This window comes from Crassostrea angulata, chromosome 8 (assembly GCF_025612915.1).
Source record: "Crassostrea angulata isolate pt1a10 chromosome 8, ASM2561291v2, whole genome shotgun sequence".
NCBI classification, from domain to species: Eukaryota; Metazoa; Mollusca; class Bivalvia; order Ostreida; family Ostreidae; genus Magallana; species Magallana angulata.
This window is the reverse complement of record NC_069118.1, coordinates 806,730-833,268: the sequence shown is the minus strand read 5'-3', so window position 1 is coordinate 833,268 and position 26,539 is coordinate 806,730. Positions and strand designations below refer to the sequence as shown.

The following is a 26,539-nucleotide window of genomic DNA, read 5'->3' as shown; positions in this document are numbered from 1 at the left end:
TAACATAGAAAAGAATTGAGTATCACTAATCTTATTATCTAAAAAAAGTAATAGACTGTCATGCGCACTTGATAATATCTAAAATTAAAAAAAAATGACTAAAATCGGGACATATTGTCAGTCAAGAAAAAGAACGTAAAGAAAAAAAGGTAAATTTTAAATCGTCTTTTATCAGTTTTTGGCGTTGGTTTTTTGTTTATATGCAATGTGTTTGATAATAGTTGTATTAAAACAATTTAAAACTTTTTAGTACCTATTTATTCAATACTATGTGACCATCTACCACTGATTGGATTTCAGATTCATATACATGTATTCACAGTCTTAGGTTTTACCTTTAAACCGGCTACATCTATTTGCAAATAGAAATGAGATTAAATGTACAATACTATTTCAAACTATGTAATCCCATTCATTTAGGATCAGACCAATGCTTTGAAAGACTCAGTCCCTTTTGTTTAATATCTGCATATTATCCTGTTGCCAATCATACTGGTTCTCCAGAAAGTCATCTGCAAACACCAACGACTTGCGGAGAGCCGTCAAAGCAAGAATGTTTATATCCGTATTGAGAGTAGTTTCTTTCTCATAATTTTTAACCGGAAGTACTTGGGATCTTGGGAGAGCAATGATCTCAGCGGCATTGTTGACTGCGTCTTCTACAACTCCACTCATGAATGTTTTGCTGACGTCTTTCTCCACCAATTTACAAAGTTTGTCTATCTTGGTAAGGAAAACTAAATGTGGTATACCTGGAAATAATTATAATATATAAGATTCGAATGTTTTATCCATATATGCATTAACAGGCATGGATTTTATTGAAATATTCATCATAAGAAGGAAGCACATTATTGCTTAAACATATTTGTTATATACCCTTCATCACGTCGTGTCACAATCTTCTTCGGTAAACAAGTAGTCGACTCGAGAGCGTGACCGTTTGATAATGGGATAACACATTCGGTAACAAAAGGAAGAAAAAAGCAGATCGGGAAATGAACAATGTTTTGAATTGAAGGGCTCCCAAGAGGAATAATATTGATATTTTATTTTATTTTTTCTCTTATCAAGTGTGACAATGGTGGTCCATACGTGTTTATTGATATTGGTAATGTTCATTCTTTCCTAATGAAAAAAAAAATGATATAATAAATTGATATATTTTGCCAACATCGTAGTAGTATTTTCATTTTCTCATTTTAAAAAAACGCTTGATGTCATTCATTTCCCCCTCGATTACTTTTCACGCGCACATGCGCAAATCTACACATATGTAAGTCGTTCACTTATATACATAAGACAATCTCCATTTCTTTTCCCATTGAATAATCAAGGTGCTAAACTAATACAAATAAATAATCTGTCAAATTTGTCACAAATTGTTCTTTAATGCAACCCATAAAACTGACAAACTTTGGGTCAAGTTTTCAACATAGCGAGTTTAAGAAAGCGTTAAAACAATACTTATAGCTATTCTTTTTATTTGGATTGTACGTTGTTTGAACAATTGCTTAATCCAATCGAATCAATTATATTTATAAGGTGATTTGTATCGAATTTTTTAACCCCTTTACTTACTTTTTTGATCACGCTTCATTTACTTTTTAAGTATTTCAGGCGTTTCTTAATAATCAAAAAAAAAATCTTTATTTGAAAATAATATAAGTATTACTAGATATGAGTTTAAATTTGTAGTTTGATACTAACTATTTTGATTAAAATGAACATTTGTTACTGCTATCAACCATAATACATTACATCTCCATGAAGTTGGCAACGACCCCTTCAGACACGTGTTACTCATCCCTACATCGATCCTTTTATTTCTAAAGATTCAATAACAATCCTGTCCAACACAAGTTACTTACTTCTGTCTACCACCTTTCTTTTGATATCCTTGAGTTTTGAGACGACCCCCTCTGACAGGACGCCCAAGGTTATTCCATCAAGAACAAACACAACCACGTGCATTTTCTCTTTAACTGTCGGTTCTTCCACAAAGCCAATTATTTTTGTTGACGCCTCCGAATCGAGTTGAAACTAAAAGTATATTTCATTTCGGAAGCCTTACTCTCTACTTGAAAAATATAAGTTAGTTTTAAATGGTAATAAAGCAACATTTTCTGAATTATGAAAAAATATCGGATTGAAGAAAACAAGAACTGTTGTTTAGAAGATCTCAGTTCCTCAGTAATTTTTTTTTAACACAGGGAGTTTTTTTTTAATAAAATAAATCCAGATCCGTACTTACAGTGTAATTGTTTGGGAGGTTTCCATCAAGGAGAAAACCTAAGTCTTCACCATTAATGGAGACTCCTTCCTCCACGCCCCGGGTGTCGCAGATCCGGAAACAAAGGTGCTTTTTTGTAGTAGGGTCACGAACCCGGAATTTGCAAAACTATTTGTCATAATTTAGAATTAAAATAAAAACCTGTTTGAACTGTGTAATAGAATTTATTGTATGAGAGAGAGAGAGAGAGAGAGAGAGAGAGAGAGAGAGAGAGAGAGAGAGAGAGAGAGGAAAGAGAGAGACCAACCGGCAGAGACAGACAGACAGACAGGGAGAACATAAAACGAACCTTTTGTGTAAGACTGAATTCTGCGCTTCCAGAGCATGCACGGGATGACATTTCGCCCTTAAAAATTGTGTTAATGGTATTGAAAAAGCTAGATTTTCCTGCACCAACCGGACCAATGAGTAGGATGTTGACCTCTGGGATTTTTATCTCTTCAAAAGGTTTGTAGTTTGCGACAAATTCTTTTAATTCTTGAAAAGTCTGAATGATTGAAGATGAAATTACAATATAATATGCTGTCAAATAAAGGAAAAAAACACCTATTTGAAAAGGTTATTTATTGTACGTTGAAATATTCTTAACAATTGGCCTCAACAATCGTCTAGTTAGACTCTAAAATTGTTTATTATCATTTGTTTATAATTGCCTTTGCGTTTCGTATTTATGAGCCACGATTGCAGTTGTCTGGACATAAAGAAAGTTGTCAATACAAGTTGTCCTTTTTGAGATTATGTCAGACACATGACTTATTCAATAAGTTAATGATTTAAGAAATGAAGATAATAATTTGCTATTGATAGACGTATCAAAGAAAAAATTGACCGGAAAACTTGATGAAAAAGTTTACCGGTCCAATGTGAATCTTCATTTCTTATCATTTAATAAAACATTTTCAACTCATAAAATGTAAAGTGTCATTGATCAAAAATATGAATAATTTAAATGAAGGGGCCCGTATGAATACAAAACAACAAGAGCGACAATATTAAAAATGGGTGCGCCTTCAGCTGATGCAGAACTATTGAGCGGAATTTAACTGAATGAAACACAAACAGTGAGTTAAAATCTGAACCGACTGAATTGAAAACGATAGGAAAATACATGCAATAGTTTGTGATATTATTCAATTTTCATGTGAGATCGCTGGAATATGCAACTGGGCATAACCATGCAAGGAGAGGCGACCATGGACGAAAATAGTTGATATGTCGACAAAGAATAGTATGTATAAGCGACTTTTGTAAACGTTGTGGTAACTAGATAGCCAGTGATGTACTTAAATGGATATCTGCCGCTTGGAATGCGCCGAAGGAGTTGACGCACTACTCATACAGTAGCTTTGCTTTACGGTGCTTATTCTGATAACCGATCATGTACGTGTGTAAATTTAAAACTCATCGTTACCAAATTTGAACAGCAGTGTTACCGTGTAAGTTCATAGGCCTATATGTTCGTTATAATTATTCCTGGAAAAGGAACAGCCAGTATATGTTGATTGATCTCAAGCAGACGAAATCGTGAGAAGACGCTTAGTTTTTTATTTAGTGAATTAAATAATGTGTATTTGTATTTTTTATATTTTAAGGTTAAACTTTTAATTTTTTATATTTTATTAATTTGTATTTTGGTTTAGTGAAAATTAAACAGACACAACTTTACACTTTGTTCACAATGATTATTTTGGAAATTCCCCTCCTATAAATAGTGTTAAATAAGAACAGATGAGAAAAGTAGATCCGGCCAAAATTTTATTAATGTAGGTATCAAAGAAATTTTTAGACTAATCAGTAGCGCCGATATCTCATCAAGGGAATAAATATTTAATGATTGTTTGATCTTTATGTTTTATAATAACAATTGCATTTAAGATGAAAATGGTTGCTCTAAGTGAGTTGTTTTATTACATAGCTTTTTTTTCTTCTTTTTCTGGGAAGCTGTTGTATTTTTGTTGTGCAATTGAACTTTTTGATTGAAATCAAACAGTCAAAATATGGTTGTTTATTTTGGCATAGCATATATACTTACTATTTTGGTATAAAAATATCAAATATCTAGATCATTTTCAGTGTTTTTTTAAAATGACACCAACCTGTGGACTCCATTCTGCTGAATCCCTCCAAAAAGAGTGCAGTTCATCGTCTAAAGAAGCTTCTAGAAAGGTTATATTAGCATTTTGTTACATGTGTTTCTCAGTACTTGTCGAATGACAACGAAAGGCAAAAGGGAAATACGAACAAATGGACACATCAATTTTTTTTTTAATTTAAAGTTTGGTTGTTCAGTAAATTAAAAAAAATCGTTATTTTCAAAAAAAAGTCTTATGATAATAAAAATAAAGACCAAAGTTATGAAGATCATTTTCAAGCATAACAATGACTACTTGTATGAAGAATGTCTTACCCTTCACCTGGTAGACCTCCAGATCTGTGACGTTGTTGTGACCGTTTGCCACAGATTGGGCAGTTTCTCCTTTCATGTCAAATCTTTGACCGTCAAACAAATTTGAAGAGTTAAGATTGTAATAGTTTGACGGCGGTTTACCAGTCGTGGTTATATTTAAATAAGTTGAATATAACGAATAAAACCATGGTCCGTATGCTTTATTTTTATAATGGGTTTCTTTTGTTACGTATGGGAACTTTACTGGTTTCCAGTTACCAGCAGAATATAGCTTGAACAAGAACGCTCGCTGATCTGTACACCAGCTTCCGGTACTCTCCCAGCTGTCTGACAGGTACCCCCCGTACACGTTGTTGTCTGTGTTGTAGAAAATGGTCACAGTGGGTCCTTTGTTATCACACAACTCATGGAACACCTCTGTTGATCCTCCATCCCGGCTAATTTTGTATAGAAGCTCAAAGTGACTGTCCCTGCCAATCCATCGTGATATCTGGTTCTTGTCTCGACGTGTCAGTGATCTTTCCATGTATTTGTGTTAGCTTTCCATACACAAGAACCTCATCAAACAACACTTATTCCTGATTAAAAGTAATGAAACATCAATATTCGAAGTTACATACCAAATTATATTTAGTACATCGAATACTTACCATTTAACTACATCGACATCTTCTAATTTGACATTTAATACTTTCGTTTTTAACCGTCAAAGAAGTACGACAGCAAAGAGCAGTCACAAAATAGTAGCGCTAGGTTTATTTACAAAAAACACGCTGGAAGGAATACAGGTGAAGCTTTTCACAGATCTAATGTTAATGTTTAACAATAATTATTTTAATATTTGATACGTGCCTGAATTAAACAATATATAAACATTGAATATGAATCTTATTTTTCCGTCATAGCTTTTTTTCAACTGAAATAAATAGATGACGAAAAATAAAAACTTTTCGGAAAATTACTGAACGGTAATCAATACATCTGGTCTGAAAGCAGGTTATAGGTTAACGAAAAATCAGAAATGTGCAGTGCAATGAATGGCACACCCTTTAACATCAGTGTTGGCAATTACAACAATGTAAATATCGTGTCTAAAATATTTTCATGTTTTCATGTATCTGTCAAAATCATAGCGATCAAATCGGACTTAATTATGCATGATATACGTATATAGAGAAACGGATAAAAACAGGTGCATTTCAGCGTGTGGGTTTATGAGTTCTTGAGCCTTCCGATAGTATCGTTTTTTAGAACTTATATGAAAATAAGCTATCTAAGTATCGGAAAAGAAACCCCTATTGATCAGAAAAATTACTTTTTAAGACACGACTTAAACATTTCGGGTTAATAATAAAGTCCGGGCTATCGCTTTTCGGCAAAGTTTTATAAAACCTTCTAATAACATCAATTTTATTTTACTCAGATGGCTTAATGGTGAGAGCAACACGCGTATTAATGAAATGCAATGCGTGAATAAGTAGTCCAGCAACATCATAAATGTTCGATTGAGTATTTAGACATTGGGTGATAAGAAAAAGAAAAGAAACTCCGAATGATATAAATGAACGGAAAAAAATTGCTGACGACAAACATGAAATTGGATACATGGCTTATCCGTTAACCATAGATAAAGATAAGACTTTAGACATCAATTTATCAACTACGAAAAACTATGTAATTAAAAAATGATAAACCATTTGAACCATAAGTTACACTACGTATTTTAAGATGCATTTCCATGCACATTTGGAAAGCAGGAATCGTAGCTACGCTGTGTTATAGCATTTTTAGACTTGGTTGGTCACATACAGTTATGTACTGTAGTATACTTTATTGTAGTTTAAATGTTCAATTATCGGAATTTCGTCACATACAAAATCTGGAACATGACTCGTATATACACATTAATGTGTACCATCGCTATCAAACTAGCGCTATACCGTAAACAATTGTAGTTGTGGATCAGCCCCAACACTTAATTTGTTGAAATAGTCTAGCAATAACTATCAATTTTTTTTTATCTAAATTCTGTAGATTGTATGTTTGTTCATTAGATTCAATATGTATTTAAAGGGTTTATCAAATAATTAAGTTTATAAAGTGTTACCTTTTATTTGATATTAAAAATAAATTAAATAGTACCAAATCTACCATCCTTTCAGTTAGCATCGCAGTCTATATGATGAGTAAGTTTTAAGAAATTTATCTTTTAAGTACAAATTTTAGATATTGCATAAGTTTTTTTCTTAAACATTCCCTTTGAAATTTAATTTTACCAATACATGAAAAAAGAAATGCATTTTCCTAACTTTTCTTAAAGGCAGAAAGCTATTTACAAAAATTTTATGTGCAAACAGAACAGTTTTATTTATTGCATACAGTCCCCTAAAATATATTTTTGCCAATCTTTTACTTATTGTAAGTTGTAAAGCAATACAGTTAAGACCAAACATAAATGTTTGTAATTTAATATTATATAAATGTTTAATTTACCTAACTTATATAAAGATTACCTAAAATGTCAGTTATATTTGAATATTTACTTATTTATGGCTACAGATAAGTTGCAAATAAAAATAAGATAATAATTTGTCGAAGAGGAAACAAATTTTATGCCTTGTACCTTATATGAAACAAACAAAGATATAGGAGAGAACATAAAAGTTAGTATATAATCAAACATTATACTTTTCTTTTTCCTGAAAAAAATTCTACCATTGATCATTACTTCTTATTACAAATACTGCAAATGAATTCTCTATCAAGTTTTACTGTACCACAATAGCATAAAGTGTAGCTAGATTAGCACATGCTTTTCTGCACAAAATGAATATAACTGTTGTTTATATCAAAATCTTGCTCTAAGAATCCATATTTTCAAATCCAAAAATATAGTGTCAATATATGCAATACTTTGATAATCTAATTTAAATTAAATCTTCGATCACCTCTAAATTGATCGCTATATATACTTTGTATAGTACATGGTTTGTAAATAATGGTAAATACTTTGTTTAACTTTAATCTTTCTATTGGCTTATTTATCTTGTATCATGAACAGAGCAATTAAGTTTTAGACCATTGTATCTTCTTGTTTTATAAACAGTACTTGTAGTTGCAGTGTCTGATTTAAGCCCTGAAAAATTATGTGAGTAATAGTACTCTTTCAAACAGACACAAACGTGTTGATAATGAACGGTAATGTATTGAATAGGTATAAAATTTGTCTAGCACATCATAATTCTTTTTTAGATGATTAAATGAGCAAGAAAACCAATGCCATACAAGACTAGTTTTTTGTAAGGATCACTATCATGATGTCAATAATCTCGTAGGTAGGGTAGCACGTTTCAACCATAATTTGAAAGAGCAAAAGTTTATCAGATTTTTTACGCGTTAGGCGTTTAGATACTGGACGTTAAATTTTCCATAACACACTTCAAATCTAAATCACGTGTATATAAGCCAAGGTACAAATGTAAATGTCATCACACGTTTTTGAATGGATTTATTATTGTTCGTTCAAGTGAACGTTCAAACCTACATAACTAATTTGATATGTACCTTTGAAAAATAAAATTGTTAAATCATATTTATTTGATCTCAAGAATTTTCCCACCAAAAATTCTGGCACTCTATTTTTAACCGCGAAAGCGCATTAAATACCATGATTTTATATGGTTGTTCGATCTATTATTTATTTCCCTGACAAAGAGCATATATACAAGTTTAAAAGCGACGATAAACATTTTTTTTCGATATTGAATATGTCAGTAGAAACTACTTAGATGAGCTTTAATTTCTGGACAAGCAGTTATGAACATGTTCATCTAAAAGGTTCCGTTTTGTGAACAATCTAGCTACTTACTGCTCTTTGCTGAAAATATTGAATACTCCATGTAGATGTATATGTTAAGATGTCTAATAGTTGGCAGAAAATCTTCGAGGAAATTTGGAATTGAGCCCTTTTTTTTAGTAAGATGACTGTTATGTTACCCCTTTTTCCAAAGAAATAAATTAAAAGATTACAGTACTTATAGCATCTTTTCACTATTTTGCTTATTCCACCTACTGACGTAAAAAACTTGACAATAAATTTTTTTCGAAATATGTATCAGTCATGGGATTATCTTCCATTTTAAGTCTGAAAACATAGGATATAAATCATCTATTCCACTGTTGTAATTATTATTATTTCCAAATTATTCAGAAAAGGTACAATATTCTTGTATTTAGTGTTTCCAGTAATAGTATTTAACCATGTTTTACGTAATGGATATATGCCAAAAACAGTTCTGTATGAAAAAAAAATATCAGAAAGTTTCGAGGCTCTTTAGGGCCGAGTACTGTCCAATGTTGTTTCATACAGAACTGTTTGAGGCATATATATCGTACTTAAAACACTGCCATTGAATTTCATTGTTGATTTACCTGAGACAGTCCGATTTTGAAGGATATAAGTACTGTAACTATTGGTAACGTTCCGATTTTAAGAGGCTTACTTATATCGGAATGTCACAGGAAAATTTTAGAGTGCAGGAACAAAGGAATGACATCACTGCAGTGTTTTACCCTTGGTTAACACTGTTTACATTCATTGAACAGCTATAGCATAAAAGCAATGTTTCTAAATCCGAAATGAATTACAGTTAAATATTTTATTCACAATTTCATTGCTGTCAACCGATATTTTAACTTTACAATGTATAACATGATGTTTGAATGATATTAATTGATTGTAACAAATGTATGATGTATCCTTGTACAGGTGTGACAGTGAGGACCCGTCTATATTAGGTTATCGCTTCTTTCCAAAATGTCGCATTCTACAAGAGTTACTTTAGTTAATTTAGGTCACCGTGTTAGAAGTCATAATACCTTCATTTTAATTAATTCTCTGAAAATAAAATGCTCCGATAAATACTATAATTTTTGATCTCCAAAATGAGAACAGGCGGGAATTACTCTTAAGAAAATTCATTTAGATATAAGCGTTTCCACTGAACCAGGTAGCACCAGAACCATCCTCAGTCACGCGTGTTCAACGTCTGTGAGTTTTCTTGTTCCAGTTCATACTGGTTTTCCAGAAAGTCGTCTGCAAACATGAGCGACTGTCGGTGAGCTGTAAGGGCAAGGACGTTTATGTCCGTCTTGAGTTGAGTTTCCTTCTCATAATTTTTGACCGGAAGTACATGGGATCTTGGGATAGCGATAATATCAGCGGTTTTATTGGCGGCTTCTTCTACGACACTGCTCGTGAACATTTTGCTGACGTCTTTATTTACTCTTTCACAAATCTTGTCCATCTTTGTCAGAAAAGCCAGCTGGGGTATGCCTAGAAAAAAGGCGCCATTTTACACTTCAATGTACAAGCCTTAATCTTTGAAGTTTCTCCTGTGTCATAAACATTTTTGATACTGAGCCTCTTCTAAATCTCCTACATACATTACTCACCTCAAATCACCAGGAGACTAAAGTAAATTCCACCTACACAACCACACCTCTCCACCAGGAGACTTAAATTTCTTTTAGTTATAAAAGAAAAACCCCTCTTTAAGAAGAAACCAGAGACATACAAGTACGTCTCTGCAGAAAAGCACCGCCTTTTAACACAAAACATTGTCTTTTTCGTTTTAAGTCTTTTAACAATCTCCTTTTGTTAAGACTTTTGATCTCCTTTAGGTTTACGACCCCTCAGAGAGAGGTTACTTTGTATATCTTCCACGAGACTTTTGATATCTTTGAGTTTTATGATGACCCCCTCAGACAGAAATTACTTACCCCTATCTACCGCAAAACTTTTCATCTCCATGAGTTTTGTAACGACCCCCACAGAGCGAAGTTACTTACCCTTATCCACCACCAGACTTTTGATATCCTTGAGTTTTGAGACGACCCCCTCAGACAGGACGTCCAGTGTACTTCCGTCAAGTACAAACACCACCACGTGTATCCTTTCCTTTACCGTGGGTTCTTTGACGAAGCCCAGGGTTTTTGTTGATGCTCTCTCTTCAGGGTTAAACTGAAAGCAGATTGACTCATTCTGTTACTTGTATTGTGAGGCTGACTTTTACTTAAAAGATACATTATTTTTTTGTTTGGTGTTTAAAATGTACAACAGCATTAGAGATATACAAAATTATCGTCACCGTCAAGCTACATAATGTCAAAGTTGTGAATGATTGTAGCTTGACTGTACCATATGGGCTTTCTTTACCAACCTTTCCTTGTGCTATTACATGTATCATCTTAAATTAACTATCCGTTTATAAAAATGTATAAGTTGAGAATTATAATAACATCCAATACCGTGTAATGATTAGGGAGGTTTCCGTCCAGAATAAAGCCCAGGTCTTCATTTTTGATTTACAGCCCTTCCTCCACGCCCCGTGTGTCACAAATCCGAAAACGGAGGTATTTCTTGGTTGATGGATCACGGATCCGGAATTTTTCAAACTGATAAAGAGATGAATTGAAGGTTTGGTAACATTCTAAACATCTTTAAACCTATCTTTCAATTAAAATGTTATTTTAATGATGACAGAATCTTAGACTTACACTTTTAGTGAGGCTATTCTCGGCACTTCCTGTGCATGAGCGGGAGGATATCCCGCCCTTGAAGATTGAGTTGATGGTGTTGAGGAAGCTAGACTTTCCGGCGCCTACCCGCCTATCAGTAGAATGTTGAACTCAGGAATCTTCATCTCCTCGAGGGGCTCGTAATTTGCGACAAATTCTTTTAATTCTTGAAAAGTCTGAAAAATCATACACAAAAAGGCAAAATAAGCAGTATTTTTCATCTGATAACTAGATGTGAAAGACAAATACTCGATATGCACTTCAGTTCAAGGATGAAGCATTGGTATTCATTATTATACAATGTAGTAATTATCTTGGTAGATGTTGTAACTCTAGATTTTGAAACCAGTAGTAATCCGTGTTTGATATGATTTAAGCACACACTTATGTTATTTTAATGAAAATTAGCGTGGTTGTTTTCGAAATTACTTGAAATGTCTTTGCGAAGATTTGTTGAAGTGAATGAGTTACTGGGTTAATTGTAGATGAAATTAGATGATGACAAACCTGTGAATTCCACTCCGGTGAGTCCCGCCAATGAGATTCCATCTCCTCATCTGGAAATCCATCTAGAATAGCAACGAAGACACGAAATACACTCTTCATATTTGAATAATCTTGCATAAATTAATGCTACAAAAAATAGAAAAACAAAACCCAAAAGAAAGCAAAAAAAAAAAAAAAAAATAAAAAAAAATTCAGCAATAGCATTGAAAACTGATTCGATTTAGTTTTGACGTATGTTATACGACATAACATAACTTGAGCAGTTAACGCTTTGTTTATTCACTTTGGTATACACCTGCATGCGATGTGTACATGTTAAGTTTACACGAGAAAAAAAAGTATTTCTGCATGGATGTGTCAAGGGGGTGTGTCCCTATACCAAGGTATGTTAAACAATATAATCCATACCTCTCCATCGGTATCAGCCAATCAAAAGAGGCGTTACAGCGAAAATTAAATCATATAGATAAAGATTTTGTATCTTAAAATATTACATGTATAAACCTCTAATAATAGCCAGACTGAGATAATAATTACAGCAAGCTAGAATTCATTGGCATCTACAGTATAATTAAGTATTGTTTGCTATTTCAACTAATCTTCAACAATTTCAAGTCTTTGTTGTTATAAGCAAATTAAATGCTTGCATATTGTTTGAATATATGTGTTGATAATTTGGATCAAATCTGATCAATTTTTCTAATGTTTTGAAGATGATTACGCCGATGAATGAACTTCGACCATTGACCTTCTACTTTGATCTTACCGTGAAGACTTTTGAGCCTGTTTTTCATTTTGATAATCAAATACTATTAAACATGGCTGAGTGAATCAATAATACATGTAATTACCTTTGACCTTGTAGACCTCCAGATCTGTGACATTGTTGTGACTGTTAGCCACATACTTGGGGGTCTCTCCTTTCATGTTAAATCGTTGTCCATTAATTTAATTACCTGTGTGTAACTGGTAATAGTCTCCTGCTGATTTATTTTTATTTGAAGCCAAGTAAAATGAAGTCATCGAATGAAACCAAGGTCCGTAGCCGTGTTCTTTATAATGAGTTTGTCCACTCTTATAAGGAAACATCACTGGTTTCCAGGCACCTGCGGAAAATAACTTGAACAAGAACGCTCTCTGGTCTGTACACCAGCCCCCAGTACTCTCCCAGCTGTCTGACAGGTACCCTCCGTACACGTTGTTGTCTGTGTTGTAGAAGATGGTCACAGTGGGTCCCTTGTTGTCACAGAGCTCATGGAACCTCTGGTAAGACACCCCGTCACGGCTCAGTTTGAACAAAAGGTCAAACTGACTGTCCCTGCCAATCCACTGTGATATTTGTTTCTTGTCTTTACGTGTGAGAAATCCCGCCATGTTTCCTATGAAAAAAAATTAATAACACCTCGTCTTAAAAAGAACTAAAAAATATGTTCTAGCATTATTTGGTTTAAAACTATCAATATAAGAGGTGGGCTGGCTCAATTTTTGTATATATTATTTGATTCATTGTTGAATATTGTCATTTTTGAATCGTTGCAGGTACATAAGTTTTGTGCCATAGAATATCTCTTACGTTTTACATGTATTTTAAAGCCTACATGAATTCATAAAAGTATTTGTTTGTCATAATAATGTTTAAATATTTATCATGTAATTTATATAGATATTGCCTGTTTGGGAGGGTAAGAGTTGAAATTGACACCCCGAGAAAACCATTGTCAACCGACGCTTCGCGTCGGTTGACAATGGTTTTTGAGGGGTGTTAATTTCAACTCTTACCCTCCCAAACAGGCAATATTTATTTTATCATACTGAATGTCTTAATTTCAAACAAAATTTTACGGCTTTTATATAGAAATGACGTGAATTCTATGGCGAAACGTACGCGCATGATTTCCGCGCATGTAACAATTTGTTGTGTTACCCGATGCCAAGTGTGTTGCTAACGCTGAGGGTAATAGAACGGATTATCAACTGCGTCTAAACCAATCAGATTTCAGTATTTAACATAAAAGTAATATGTTTTACGGTGCGACCGTTGGGGCGAGCGCAGCATTTGATCAAATAATGAATTATGATACATCAATAAAAATAAAAGTATCAACGTAACGTAAATGAATTTGAATGCAAAATAATATAAACATGCCTATTTTTTCTTGTAAATTCATAGAATTTATCTCAGTTTTTACAATGTTGTTGAATAATAACGATTTTAACATAATGTTTATTGCAGTTTATTTTCTCTTTTCTTGCAGTAGACATTTTTCTTAAACTTACATATAAAAAATTGACTTATCATAGAGCCCCCCCCCCCCCCCTACTGCTGCGCTCGCTATAATAAAACAAAATACTACATAAATTGGTTAAAGTGAATAGGCTAGATAAATAACGAATGATTGTTTATATTCATGGAAAAATGGGTTATCAAGTCCAGTAATGAACCTGTCTGCGCCGGGTCAGAAATTATAAATAAAATGCTACGGCTGACCACGGTGCGTCAGAACATTGGTATGGACTTGAGCTCATTTACTTATAAGGTTCGGAAATTAGAGGTACAGTGTCCGTGCATATAAAAAGGAGATGCGGGAAAAGCGGCTCTCCAGTAGTCAACTGGAAGGTAAGATCATATTAAAATACTTGCGCGGTTTTAATAAAAGTTAACAAAAATGATTCAGAGGGTTCAAGTAAATATAATATTTTTTTTTCAGAGTTTTTGTTATCAATGTTTATTGTTATTAATTATACATTATATTGTGGAATTTGATCGGAATGTTTTATATTATTAACGAGGCCGAGTACAGAACGAGTACGCATGCTTTCGCGCAGCGTTTCATTTGGATTGTGACGTCATCTTTTTGCTTGGTTGACGCCATGGCGTGATAGTTTCAACTGCAGATATTCAGCGAAGTTTGTTGAAAATAGCTCGTTTGATGCGTAAAATTAATGTTATACTGTGGAATAAACATAAATGTCTCGAAGTATAAGTATAGTTGGGCTCGGGTTGAAAACATGAAGAGGATTCAGCAAGCCTAGCCCTCTGTCACGTTTTCTTAACCCGCGTAAATATAGCTTAATTCATATATTTCAAGACAGTAACCATGTATTTTATATTAATGACCCTTAATATGTGATGTTATATATCTTTTTATTACTTAAATATGTCTTAATGTTTTAATAATACTATAGAGATCACCTTTTCCGCCTTTGTCAAATAAAAAATAGCCATTATCTGACGAATCTGGGAAATTGGGCATACAAAAATCAACTTTGATAAGACCCCTGGAACAAACCAGGAGGTAAAAGGTTTTTTTTATTTGACCATTTGATGCCTTTTAGCAATAACTTTAATATGTAGAACAGAAAAAGAAATCCCTAGGGCAGAAGTTTTAAAAAAATGTAAAAGATGTGCAAACTTGATACATTTCATGCAAAATCCCATAGGGGCCTATGTTAAAGATTAACAAACTTTGAGATGACCCCCTAAACAAACGGTGTGGTAAATGTCTTATTTTTTAATCTTACAATAATAATTATATCAGTAGAAATTCATGTACAAATTTTCATCCAAAAATCTAGGGCAAAACAAATTAGACCCGGCCTCGTTAAAATTGAATAAAAGGAGTAGTCAACTGGAAGCTGTCTTTTGCCTCCTCTTTTTGTACAGGGAAAGGGCTACTCCCCAGGTCGAGGAGGAGATAAATCTGGGTTATATAACGTGGCACAGGCAACGCCAGGTGTCTTGTCAAGGACAAATAAGGTCCCGAGGATCAAATTAACTGAAATATTGTATTGAGCGAAATCCTAGTACGATCACAGGAGTCGGCGATTTTATCAATTTCTGGAAAATAAATGAGAAACAGGCAAAACTCCTACCAGTGAGCTTCGTGAGCGTTGCGAGCGAAAACTTAATATGCATCCAATTTCCTTAATACTTTAGCAGAGGATTTTTTTTAAATTAATAAGTATACTCGTCTTTTTCCGACATTACCTAAATTAAAATTACACGTAATCTATCTTGCAAATATGAAATTAGATTTCTCTTAAACTTTCACCTTCATACCATATGATTACCTCAAAGTCTACAAAACTTTTATTTTGGTTTGCTACGCTCGCGAAGCTCACTGGTAGGATTTTGCTTGTTTCTCATTTATTTACAACAAATTGATAAAATCGCCGACTCCTGTGGTACGATAAAGTGGTGGATAATATTCGCTAGTACGATAGATGCCTTAAATTGGTTGTTTACAATGTCAACGATTGACTCACATGATCGTTTTTACAGTACAAATGGTTATCTGCCAGTAGTCTGCCAGTTCATGTCTGCTGTATGAAATATTTAAAGTAAAAAAGCTAAGAAATTACGTAATTCATAGTACCAATAAGATTATACAAACCGAATACTTCCACTACTTTTGTTTTAATTTTTCAGAAATCCATGTACGGTAGCACATATCAACCATAAGCTTAAAGGCCGAACATTTTTAGTATAATTTAACTTAATTATTAGAGGTGTGAAAGCCCCCGGGGCTTGCAGTCTACCTGTGGTCGTGAACGCTGCTAATCGCTATACACAGGAGGCAAATTAATACACAGGAAATAAAGAATTAGTTAGAATTGGTCTTAGTTTAAATATCTTATTGTTTTAATGACCATACAAAGCGATTTTATACGGATTTTATACGGAAATGGTATGTGTCGTCCGAATTTTCTCTACGCACACGTGTGTAAAGCACAATTGAAAAATGCAGTAAATTAATTCTGCTATAAAATTACAGCTCAGTACATTGTGTTTAGCACTTGACATTGTTTAAAAAGTTAAAATTAACAATTAAAATAGTTTAAGAAAACCATACGATCAGTAAGAATGTGGAATGTAAAGACAGCCATTATACGTCGACAATTAATGGAGTTCGTTTTCCATGGAGTGACGTTTACATGCACCAACTTCCAACTGAGTGAATTGCCAGTAAATATAGCTTTAGTGGCATAGTGGACGTTTATTGTAAAAAGAAAATTTTATATGTTTTGGAGCTGTCCATGCTTTTTCGTGGAATTTATTAGGTCACACACATTCAACATAATTAAAATATAAGTTGTGCGTATTTTCAATCACTGAATAATTATTTTTCATAATCAATTTTAATACTGGTAATGTTTAAAAATCAATTTTCAATTCCCCCTTTTTTCATACATGACGGAAGATATCAAAGATAACGATGTTAATTGCTAGTAAACAGAAATCCGCGGACCTGACAAGATCACGCTCGGACGATCACGTCAATCAAACTGGGTTCTATTGTTTCAAACTTGATTGACAAGCGGCATCATTTTGAAGTTTGTACAGGTAAAAAAGGGGGCGTTCGTAAAATGTTCGGCCTGAAATTGAAAATATGAGCACCAATTTTGTTCCAGGTCTAATTCCATGACAATTATATCATTCTTAGGAAACGCGCTGATAGTGAACTATGACCCTAGATAACTGTTCCTTTTACATACAAAGTTTTTTTATTTCCCCTTGTCGTCCTCATGTAAATAAGATTGCAGCATTCTTTGAGTATATCAAACTCCTTGAAGGAACATATTCATGATATCAGCTTAGAATTCAGATCATTTTTAGACAGGGTCACGTGACCCCGTCTATTGGTTTACGGTCAGCCGAAGTCTCAAACCGGAAGACACGCATAGAACACATGAATTGAGTATACGCGTAAGAAAATAGTGCAGAAAGTTTCGATGCATTTCATTAAATATGTACATGTATTATAAAAACAAAATTCTATTTAGAAAATAAAAAAATAGTTTTGTTCAATTTGATGAAAATATTCTTGCTCTGGTTCAAATGTGGAATGAGTTACGTAACTGAATGCACAGCGCCGTTGACGATTAAGTCGGTGTACGAGCTCATTAATCAATAGAAAAGATTGATGGTAGAAACTAAATTAAAGTTCCCAAACGCAATGTGTCATTTTTGAAAAGTTGTGAATTTTATTTTGACAATCTTTCACCTTGATACTACCAAACTTCATGCGCAAGCCGAAGTTAAAATCGTGACAGGTTATACACAGTTGATTTACAAATTAAATAGGTGTTTCATTGGGTTCCAGTCTACTTGCGGTATGACTGCTGTTCGTCTCTAAAGGAATTTTGTACACAAAAAAAAACAAGTCTTGATTAGCCTTTTCGTTCGTTGGCTCTTTAGTTGATTAAACTGAATTCAAATTTTAAACAATGCATTGTAAGCAAAATTTATGATAGATAATACATTTTGGAAGACTTATACATCATATAATATATACAATCTTATCGATTGAAGAACGAAGTTAAATGTTAATGTTCATTTTTTCCGGCTTAGTTGGAATCAGGCTTGGGGTGAATTACATTGTAAAATAATGCATTACATTACCATTACTTCATGAATTAGAGCATTAAATTACCATTACCATTACTTATTTTTTTTAAGCAATGCATTACATTACCATTACATGAGTAAAGTAATGCATTACCATTACTTTGTGAAAAGTCAATAAGTTTTAAAAAAGTAATTTAAAAAACTAAATAAAGAGTTTTTGTAAATATTTCATAAACAAAACGTGCTTAAAATATTTACTGGTTCATGTTCATGTTCACTATCAGGTTCAAATTTAATGACTTATACAAGATTGCTGTTGCACTTGTAGTTCTCAAAGTAAGGTTGGTCCCGTAACATTTACACGCTAATGGCAGAGTTGACAATCTCTGTTATTTATGTCTCTGATTTTCGGAGTATGATTTTTAATGAAAGGAACGGTTGTATCGTAATTCGTGTAGGTAATGCACGAGTTTACACAAAAAAGTTATAAAAATCAAAATGGCGACCGTGACAAAATCTTTTTATTGTCAAAGTTCTTGGAATCTTATTGTAAAAAAAATATATCTAACGTCAGGTGTCTGTGTTTGTTATCGGTATACAAATGTTCACTTTGTTTGTTAATTCAGCAGTTTTAGAGTTTTTGGGGTTTTCATAAAACTTTTATTACGGATACCGTCCGACTTGTGGATTTTCCCTTGGATCACAAAATTAAATAAATAATTTGATGAAAATTATCTATTTTGATATAGTTGTTTGATTTTCCCGGTTAGTAGTAATTTTTAAAAAAATTTCCTTGGGGTCTTATTTTACATAATATACCGTTAGTAGGTGTCAATTTTCTACAATTATGAAGGCCGGGATTGAGTAAAATTTAGAGAAAGTATCACACAATTGCAAAAAAGCCGAATTAACATAGATTGTAACAACTAATTCAAACTCATAAATTTTGGAAGCATATTCGAGGGAATCCAGGACAATAACAAATTCAAACTTTCAAGACCCCGTCTTTCAGTACTCTCAGTACTTTGATTCTTAGTTGTTTTAAAATCAGTAACTATATGTCTTTAAATGTGCTCGTCAAAGACTTTCAAGAAATTAATACGAACTATTTGTTATGTATTTTCATAAAGAAAACGTTTTCCAGCTCTATAACCCATCTGTGTCTTAACTTTTGACATTCCACCTTTAGAAAATCTTTAAAAATTCACAAGTTAAGCATTTTAGACATGTAAAAAATCAAAGACAAATGTTTGAAATACTTTGGTAGATTCAAAGCCAAATGTCTCTTAACTTTTTTGATTCAAATATTTTTGTAAAGTCAATTTGACTTTTTTTCAAATTCACTTTTTACAATTTATAGTCTAGATATTGATTTTTAGGTATAAAAAGTCGATATCAGGCGATTATTTACGAAATATAATATTATACAACAATATCCTTTCAATGATCTCAATGTATTTTATAAATAAATTTGATAAGAGTGCATTAGCCGAGGACGTAGGTTGATAAGTTCTCAATAGGTATATAAAACATTGTGAGTTGACTTACGATGCCAAAAGGATTGGACGCAAGTTCTAAAAACTCCTCTCCTTGAAATAAAACATTATTTGACCGATATCAAAAGATTGTATTTGTTTTTCATAATATGTTGAGAAGAAATTATCTTTAAAATAATGATTGTAAAATAGTTTGTTCATAATAGATAGACATTGATGGATCCATTGTGGCACAATGTCGCAAATACCAAAACATGTTTTATATATATAGAGAAGTCAGGTTTTCAAAGTAACGTTTATAACTTAATTTATTACATGATCTTTTGACCATAATTGACCAATCATAGCAATGAAAAAACCCCACGATATTAAACAATAAAAATCTCTATAATATTCTAGTAATATTTTTTATTTTGATTCAGGTAAATCTTAGATGGATTCAAGCAATGATATACCCGTTCCACTCCTGTGGGTCTATTGTAACTGTATATTTGAACACATTTGCTTTAAATGATGATAATGAAATTCTGAAAAAACGTTCAGATGAGTGACCTTGTTGTTGTAAACAGATAGCCATGCTATGACCTTGAATTGCTAGTATTACATAATGGTCACTATGATATTTATGTGTACCTAGGTACTGCGCACTGAATGGTGTTAATGATAATTAACAGAATGAACTCTGTGACTCTTGTAGCAATGCGTAGTATTTCTAAATGATGTTATGAAACCAGGTACATAATACGGGCATAATAATATCCAAATTAAGAGTTTAAAAACAATTGTCATATTTGGCGATTCTGTGTCTGCAACGATAGCTCTGGTACTCTATATTGATTCATGTATTGTGTATTCTATATATTAACCTTTGTAACCTTTTATGCCATGTATGAATGAACGTATTATGAGTAAGTGATGCCTCATACTAGGTGGGGGACTCCGAGACCCAGGACTCGGAGACTCACATCCTGCATCCAGACTCTTTGATTGGCAGTTTTGACAGTTTTGTTACTTTTTTTAGAAATAAAATATTAATCTTAATTTTGAACACTAAATGTTCACTCATGATCGTCGTAAATAAGCCGAACTAGTCAGAACTGTCCATCATAAGTAAAATGTTATATATACCCATGTAAAATGATGTTGAACAGATTAAGATAGAGAGATTCCGCTTATAGATAGATTCCGCTTATAGAGATTCTGAGACTCTTGATTTGAACTGCTTTTAATTGTTGTAACTATACGATCACGCTTTAATAAAACCGCTTGAGAAAGAAATACTGTACTTGTCATCATTAAGTTTGAGCTGACCTTCAATTGGATCCGAAAGACAGAAGGCTTACATTGTGATAGTTTGCTACAGAATTGCGATTTTCTCCTTTCATGTCAAATCTTTGAACGTCAAATAGTTTGTAAAAATATAACAAGTTATAACTTGCCAGGGTGCAGACTTTTCTTTATTCGACCAAAAAGAGGGCAAAGAATTAAACCATGATTATCAACTTAAAAATGAGTTACTCCACTTTTATGAAGAAACTGTCACCAGCAGAAAATAAATTTTTAAAAAGCTCGTTGATCTGTACATATCATGTTTAAGTATGCATTAGCGTGAAAAAGAAACAAAACATGCATATATGTATCTATTTAATCTAGTATACATCTTGTAATGTTCTTGATTTTTTGCTCTTCTGATATTTTTGCTATGACGTTGATCTTGTTCTTGATTTCTTGCCTTTATGATATTTTTGATATAACCTTGATCTGGTTGTTGTCAATCTGTCATCTCCAGTGATTGTGAGTAACATGAACCTGTTGCATTAAATTGCTGGAGTAACTAGAGAGCATTGAAAGTCTTTTTATTAAAATCAATAGAAGTAGGATGTATAGGGCCGATTCTTATCATTGTTAATGTTTTATATGCGTGACATAAGAACGCTATTTAATTACATTGTTTTGAAAGGAAACAGAAGTATACATATCAAATACTTACCACATAAAAATCCACTTTTTTCGTTTAAATTTTAGGGAACCCAAAATGCAGGTGCAAATAAATTCTAATTTGGAAGATTTTTTTTATCTTAATTTTTTGAATTTATTTAAACAAAGGAATCTTATTTCATGAATTTATAAATGCAAATGCTTCCTCTCCTTCTGAAGCACTTTCATTGCATATAAGGCAAGACAGGATTAAGGGGTCTCATTAATATTGCAAATACAGCAGACCCCTTCATATTTGGGTCGAAGCATTTAATACCCAAATGTGTTAAATAGAGATAAAATTGATTGAAAGGCTAAATTTTCTCCAAGGAATCATATTTACAAAGGAAAAAAGCAATTTTTCAGGTGTGATTCATCAATAACAGAAGTGGTTACGATATCTTTATTAGCGTTTTATTATAAAATACATTTCTCTAGAAACTGTTTAATTAGCAACATATACAAGTATGCTGTACTTGATTCTGCAATTTAAAAGAAATGTGATGTGGTACATCCTAAATTCAAAATGATTTTTACCCCGAAAATAATGTCAATGTCAACATAAAGACCTTATATTATTTCATTATTACATAAAACACAGCTTTGAAATATTTAGATTCCAACTCTTTTATAGAACAACAAGAATTTTATATTATCATTTAAACAAGCGAGGGAGATTTAACAAAACTAGTTCTTACTGATTAGGTCAACACATATAAAAACAGGCACATATTCTTAAAGGCTCAGTCCTTTTTGTTTAATGTCTGTACATTATCTAGTTGCCAATCATACAGGTTCTCCAGAAAGTCGTCTGCAAACATCAACGATTTTCGCAAAGCCATCAGAGCAAGAATGTTTATATCCATATTGAGAATAGTTTCTTTTTCATAATTTTTAACCGGAAGTACGTGGGATCTTGGGATAGCAATAATGTCAGCGGCTTTATTGACAGCATCTTCTACTAAACTGCTCGTGAACATTTTGCTGACGTCTTTCTCCACTAATTCACAAATTTCGTCCGTTTTGGTAAGGAACACTAAATGAGGTATATCTATAAATAAGTAGAATTCAAAAAGGTTTAGAGTGTGAAAGTTGTTAATTCAATAAGTTATCAATAAATATATAAGTATCAAAAAAATAATCTATGTTTTTTAAAACACGCATTGTTTTTAGTGACATATTGGCAATAATAGGTACATGTAATACCATTATTGCTATTTTTTACTCGATACTACTTTGTTGGTCTGGCTCTACTGTCGAGGTGATTATTTGTTCAAAAACGGCTTATCAAATGTTTGATTAAATCTGAACCTTTTTATTCTAAAATTTATAATCTATGCTGATAATAACCGCCCCCCTCAAATAATGCTGCATCAAAACATCTGGCAATTCATGTAAAAATGTTTGCATAATATTATTCAATGTTATAATTGAAAATGCATTTATTGATTATATGTGTTTTAAAAAAGGCACATCATGAATCAATAATATTTGATGGTTTGTATCAAAGATGGAATTATAATTTACTTTTCTACGAACCTTTGAATTATTACTTGTAACTTTTTTTTTATGGATATCAGCTAGATGTCTTTTAAATGATAGTTATTGTATGCGTTTCTTTATGAAAAAAGCACGAAGAAACAATTGAACTATTTCTGGATATGCGTTTAACTTTGTATCATTTTATAATGTTTTTATTCAAATGAACATTTCCGTTGACATTAGTTACAAACCTTTATCTATCACGATACGTTATATTTCTTAAGGCTTAATAACGACCTCGTCTTACAGAAGTTACTTACTTCTGTCTACCACCATTCGTTTGATCTCTCTAAGTTTTGAGACGACCCCCTCTGACAGGACGTCCAGGCTTCTTCCGCCAAGTACAAACACCACCACGTGCATTTTCTCTTTCACTGTTGGTTCTTTCACGAAGCCAATTTCTTTTGTTGACGCCCCAAAATCTAGTTGAAACTAAATGGAATTTTTTAAAAAGCCTTTATACATTTACATGTTTGTTAAATTCAAATTATTTTTAAATGGTAAATAAGGTCATGTTGAGGAATCATAAACATAATTTGATGGCCAAAGATAGGAACTGTAATCAACAGTTTCTCACTGATTTTTTTTTAATTCCGCTCTTCTCTATACGATGAAGTTCAGATTCATACTTACAGTGTAGTTATTTGGAAGGTTTCCATCCAGTAGAAAAATTATGTCTTCACTTTTAATAAAGAAACTATTCTCCACGCCACGAGTGTCGCAGATCCGGAAACAAAGATGTTTCTTTGTTGTAGGGTCCCGAACCCGGAATTTGCAAAACTGTTAAAGTCATTATTGAGATTTTTTGAAAAGGTTGTTTGAACTGTTTTTCTATTTTTGATAATCACTTACACACACATACACACATACAGAGAGAGAGAGAGAGAGAGAGAGAGAGAGAGAGAGAGAGAGAGAGAGAGAGAGAGAGAGAGAGAGAGAGAGAGAGAGAGAGAGAGAGAGAGAGAGAGAGAGAAAGAGAGAGAGAGAGAGAGGATGAGGATATAACCTTTTGTGTGAGACTGTTTTCTGCCCATCCTGGGCATACACGGGATGACATTTCGCCCTTGAAGATTGTATTAATGGTGTTGATAAAACTGGACTTCCCAGCGGCGATTGGACCAATCAGTAGAATGTTGACTTCTGGGATTTTCAACTCCACAAAAGGTTTGTAATTTGCTACAAATTCTTTTAATTCTTGAAAATCCTGCATGATTAAATATATAGAACATAAGTTGATGGTTGAACAAAAAACAATTCAATATTTGAATAAATGTTATTATATTTTATATTGAAACTGGCATACAACCATTAGCGCCAAAATAACCTGAAAAAATATAATTATCAATGCAATAATTTTAAAAAAAAAATTCCGAACCAAGAATGACATTCTCGAGATATGGACAAACTTTATGGAAAAAGTCAACTGTATTTTCTTTGTTCGTGGTTACGTATATTAATACTTCATTCATGTTTTATTTTTTTCGTTAATAAGATTTATCATTTATTTAAGATGAAATAGAAAATCTTTACACTGGGAGATTATATTTTAATTAAAAAACAAAAAAACAACAACATTTGATATGTTCATTTTTATTCTAAATAATTGTAGTACAACGTGAAATTAAAATATTTTCATTATCTTAACATGTTCAGATGTGTTCAACTCATTTTTATTTTCATAGTCTATATCCTGCGTATTTTGATTTTTTAAAGGATTATTAAAATGCTCAATTGTTGAAAAAAAATGTTGTTGAATGCTACATTTATTATTTTGATAATACTTACCTGTGAACTCCATTCTGGTGAGTCTCTCCAAGGAGAGTCCAGTTCTTTGTCTGTACATTATACAATTATTGGTTAAAAGTTTATTATCTCTTAACTTCATGAAATACATGAAACTACAAAAATCATGGAATATGTTCGACTTTAGCCACATGCCATTGCGAATCTGTTTTTGGTATTGTTCAGAAAAATACCAATAAAAAATGACGGTTTTTCTTATATTTGTTAACTTAAGTACAAATGATTTCCTAAGAAAGGTGGATATAACGACGAAAGTGGTTATAATCATTTTCAAACAACGGTACAAATGAAAAAAAGCTCTGACTTTCAACCAGATAGACCTCTAGAACAATGCCGTTCTTCATGCTGTCATGTTGTTAATTTTGAATTAACCTTATGGCAGTGAATACAAAATTTACAACATAAAAACTTTAATTTATTTTTGCTGCCACCCGGTAAATTCAAAATTTACAACATGATAATGCCGTTCAGAACCCTGAGCCTCTCGTTTCATTTTGATAATCAGATACTAGTACTAATAAACATGCTAAGTGAAGAATATTTAATACCTTTGACCAGGTAAACCTCCAGATCAATGACATTGTTGTGACTGTTTGCTACTGACTGGGCCGTCTCTCCTTTCATGTCAAATCGTTGTCCGTCAAAGAAATTTTGAGTTTCTAACTTATAATAGCTGCCTGAAAACTTATCTGTACTTGTAGGTGAGTAAAATGAAGGCAACGAAAAAAACCATGGCCCAAAAGTCTTTTCTTTTACATAGTTTTCTCCAATTTTATAAGGAAACTGCTTTGGTTTCCAGTTACCAGCAGAATATAGTTTGAACAAGAATGCTCGCTGATCTGTACACCAGCCCCCAGTACTCCCCCAGCTGTCTGACAGGTACCCCCCGTACACGTTGTTATCCTTGTTGTAGAAGATGGTCACCGTGGGTCCTTTGTTGTCACATAACTCATGGAACCTCTGTGGAGGCACCCCGTCACGACTTAGTTTGTATAGGAGCTCAAACTGACTGTCCCTGCCAATCCATTGTGATATCTGGTTCTTGTCTTTACGTGTAAGTAGCTCCGCCATGCTTTCTATTCTCTTCAAACAAATGCACAAACAAAGGAATTAACTAAATGAATAATAAGTAGTCTGTAACATTTTTTTTTTTACATATTTTTTAGTATCATAATTTATAATAGCGAGCGCAGCTCGCCGGCGCGCAGCGCCGGCTAGCGAAGCGAGCTCTAAGAACCAGTGTGCGCGGGAAAAAGAACGAGCTAAACCTACAGTTCATCAAACAAATTTTTTTGTCTACGTCCCATAATGCTCTCTAATGTTCTCACCCGTGGTGCTATGCCAAAAATGGCCGACTTTTAACTCGTAATTTACGGTGACTTAAAGTTTGAAGACACGTTTTGAGTACCGCATATGCTTTGGTGAGACTCAAAGATTTGTTACATGCTTCCATACCTTCGTATTGAGTCGAGAAACGTAAACAGAGACGAACAAAGTCATGGATGACGTCACAGTGCACTCGCGCTATATTTCCCGCGATAAATTTAGAGGTGGATCAAACATCTGTAATGCGTGTACTAGCTATT

At 33.0% G+C, this 26,539-nt stretch overlaps 2 protein-coding genes and 1 pseudogene across 2 annotated transcripts; all 3 read right to left on the bottom strand.

Moving 5' to 3' along the window:
• Nucleotides 1-62: 62 nt before the first annotated feature.
• LOC128159079 (interferon-induced protein 44-like) lies at nucleotides 63-5,396 on the bottom strand. Its single transcript, XM_052822132.1, has 7 exons — nucleotides 5,351-5,396; nucleotides 4,701-5,278; nucleotides 4,390-4,451; nucleotides 2,583-2,780; nucleotides 2,255-2,401; nucleotides 1,872-2,043; nucleotides 63-752 (listed from the first exon to the last, which is right to left on the bottom strand). The coding sequence occupies exons 2-7, from the start codon at nucleotides 5,224-5,226 to the stop codon at nucleotides 445-447; spliced, it is 1,413 nt and encodes a 470-aa protein (XP_052678092.1). The 5' UTR covers nucleotides 5,227-5,278; nucleotides 5,351-5,396; the 3' UTR covers nucleotides 63-444.
• A 4,331-nt stretch (nucleotides 5,397-9,727) lies between these two features.
• Nucleotides 9,728-13,160, bottom strand: LOC128159078 (interferon-induced protein 44-like; annotated as a pseudogene).
• An 8,844-nt stretch (nucleotides 13,161-22,004) lies between these two features.
• Nucleotides 22,005-26,030, bottom strand: LOC128159077 (interferon-induced protein 44-like). Its single transcript, XM_052822131.1, has 6 exons — nucleotides 25,502-26,030; nucleotides 24,936-24,985; nucleotides 24,157-24,354; nucleotides 23,784-23,930; nucleotides 23,411-23,582; nucleotides 22,005-22,659 (listed from the first exon to the last, which is right to left on the bottom strand). Exons 1-6 carry the CDS (start codon nucleotides 26,022-26,024, stop codon nucleotides 22,352-22,354), a joined length of 1,398 nt encoding a protein of 465 aa, XP_052678091.1. The 5' UTR covers nucleotides 26,025-26,030; the 3' UTR covers nucleotides 22,005-22,351.
• Between the last annotated feature and the right edge of the window lie 509 nt (nucleotides 26,031-26,539).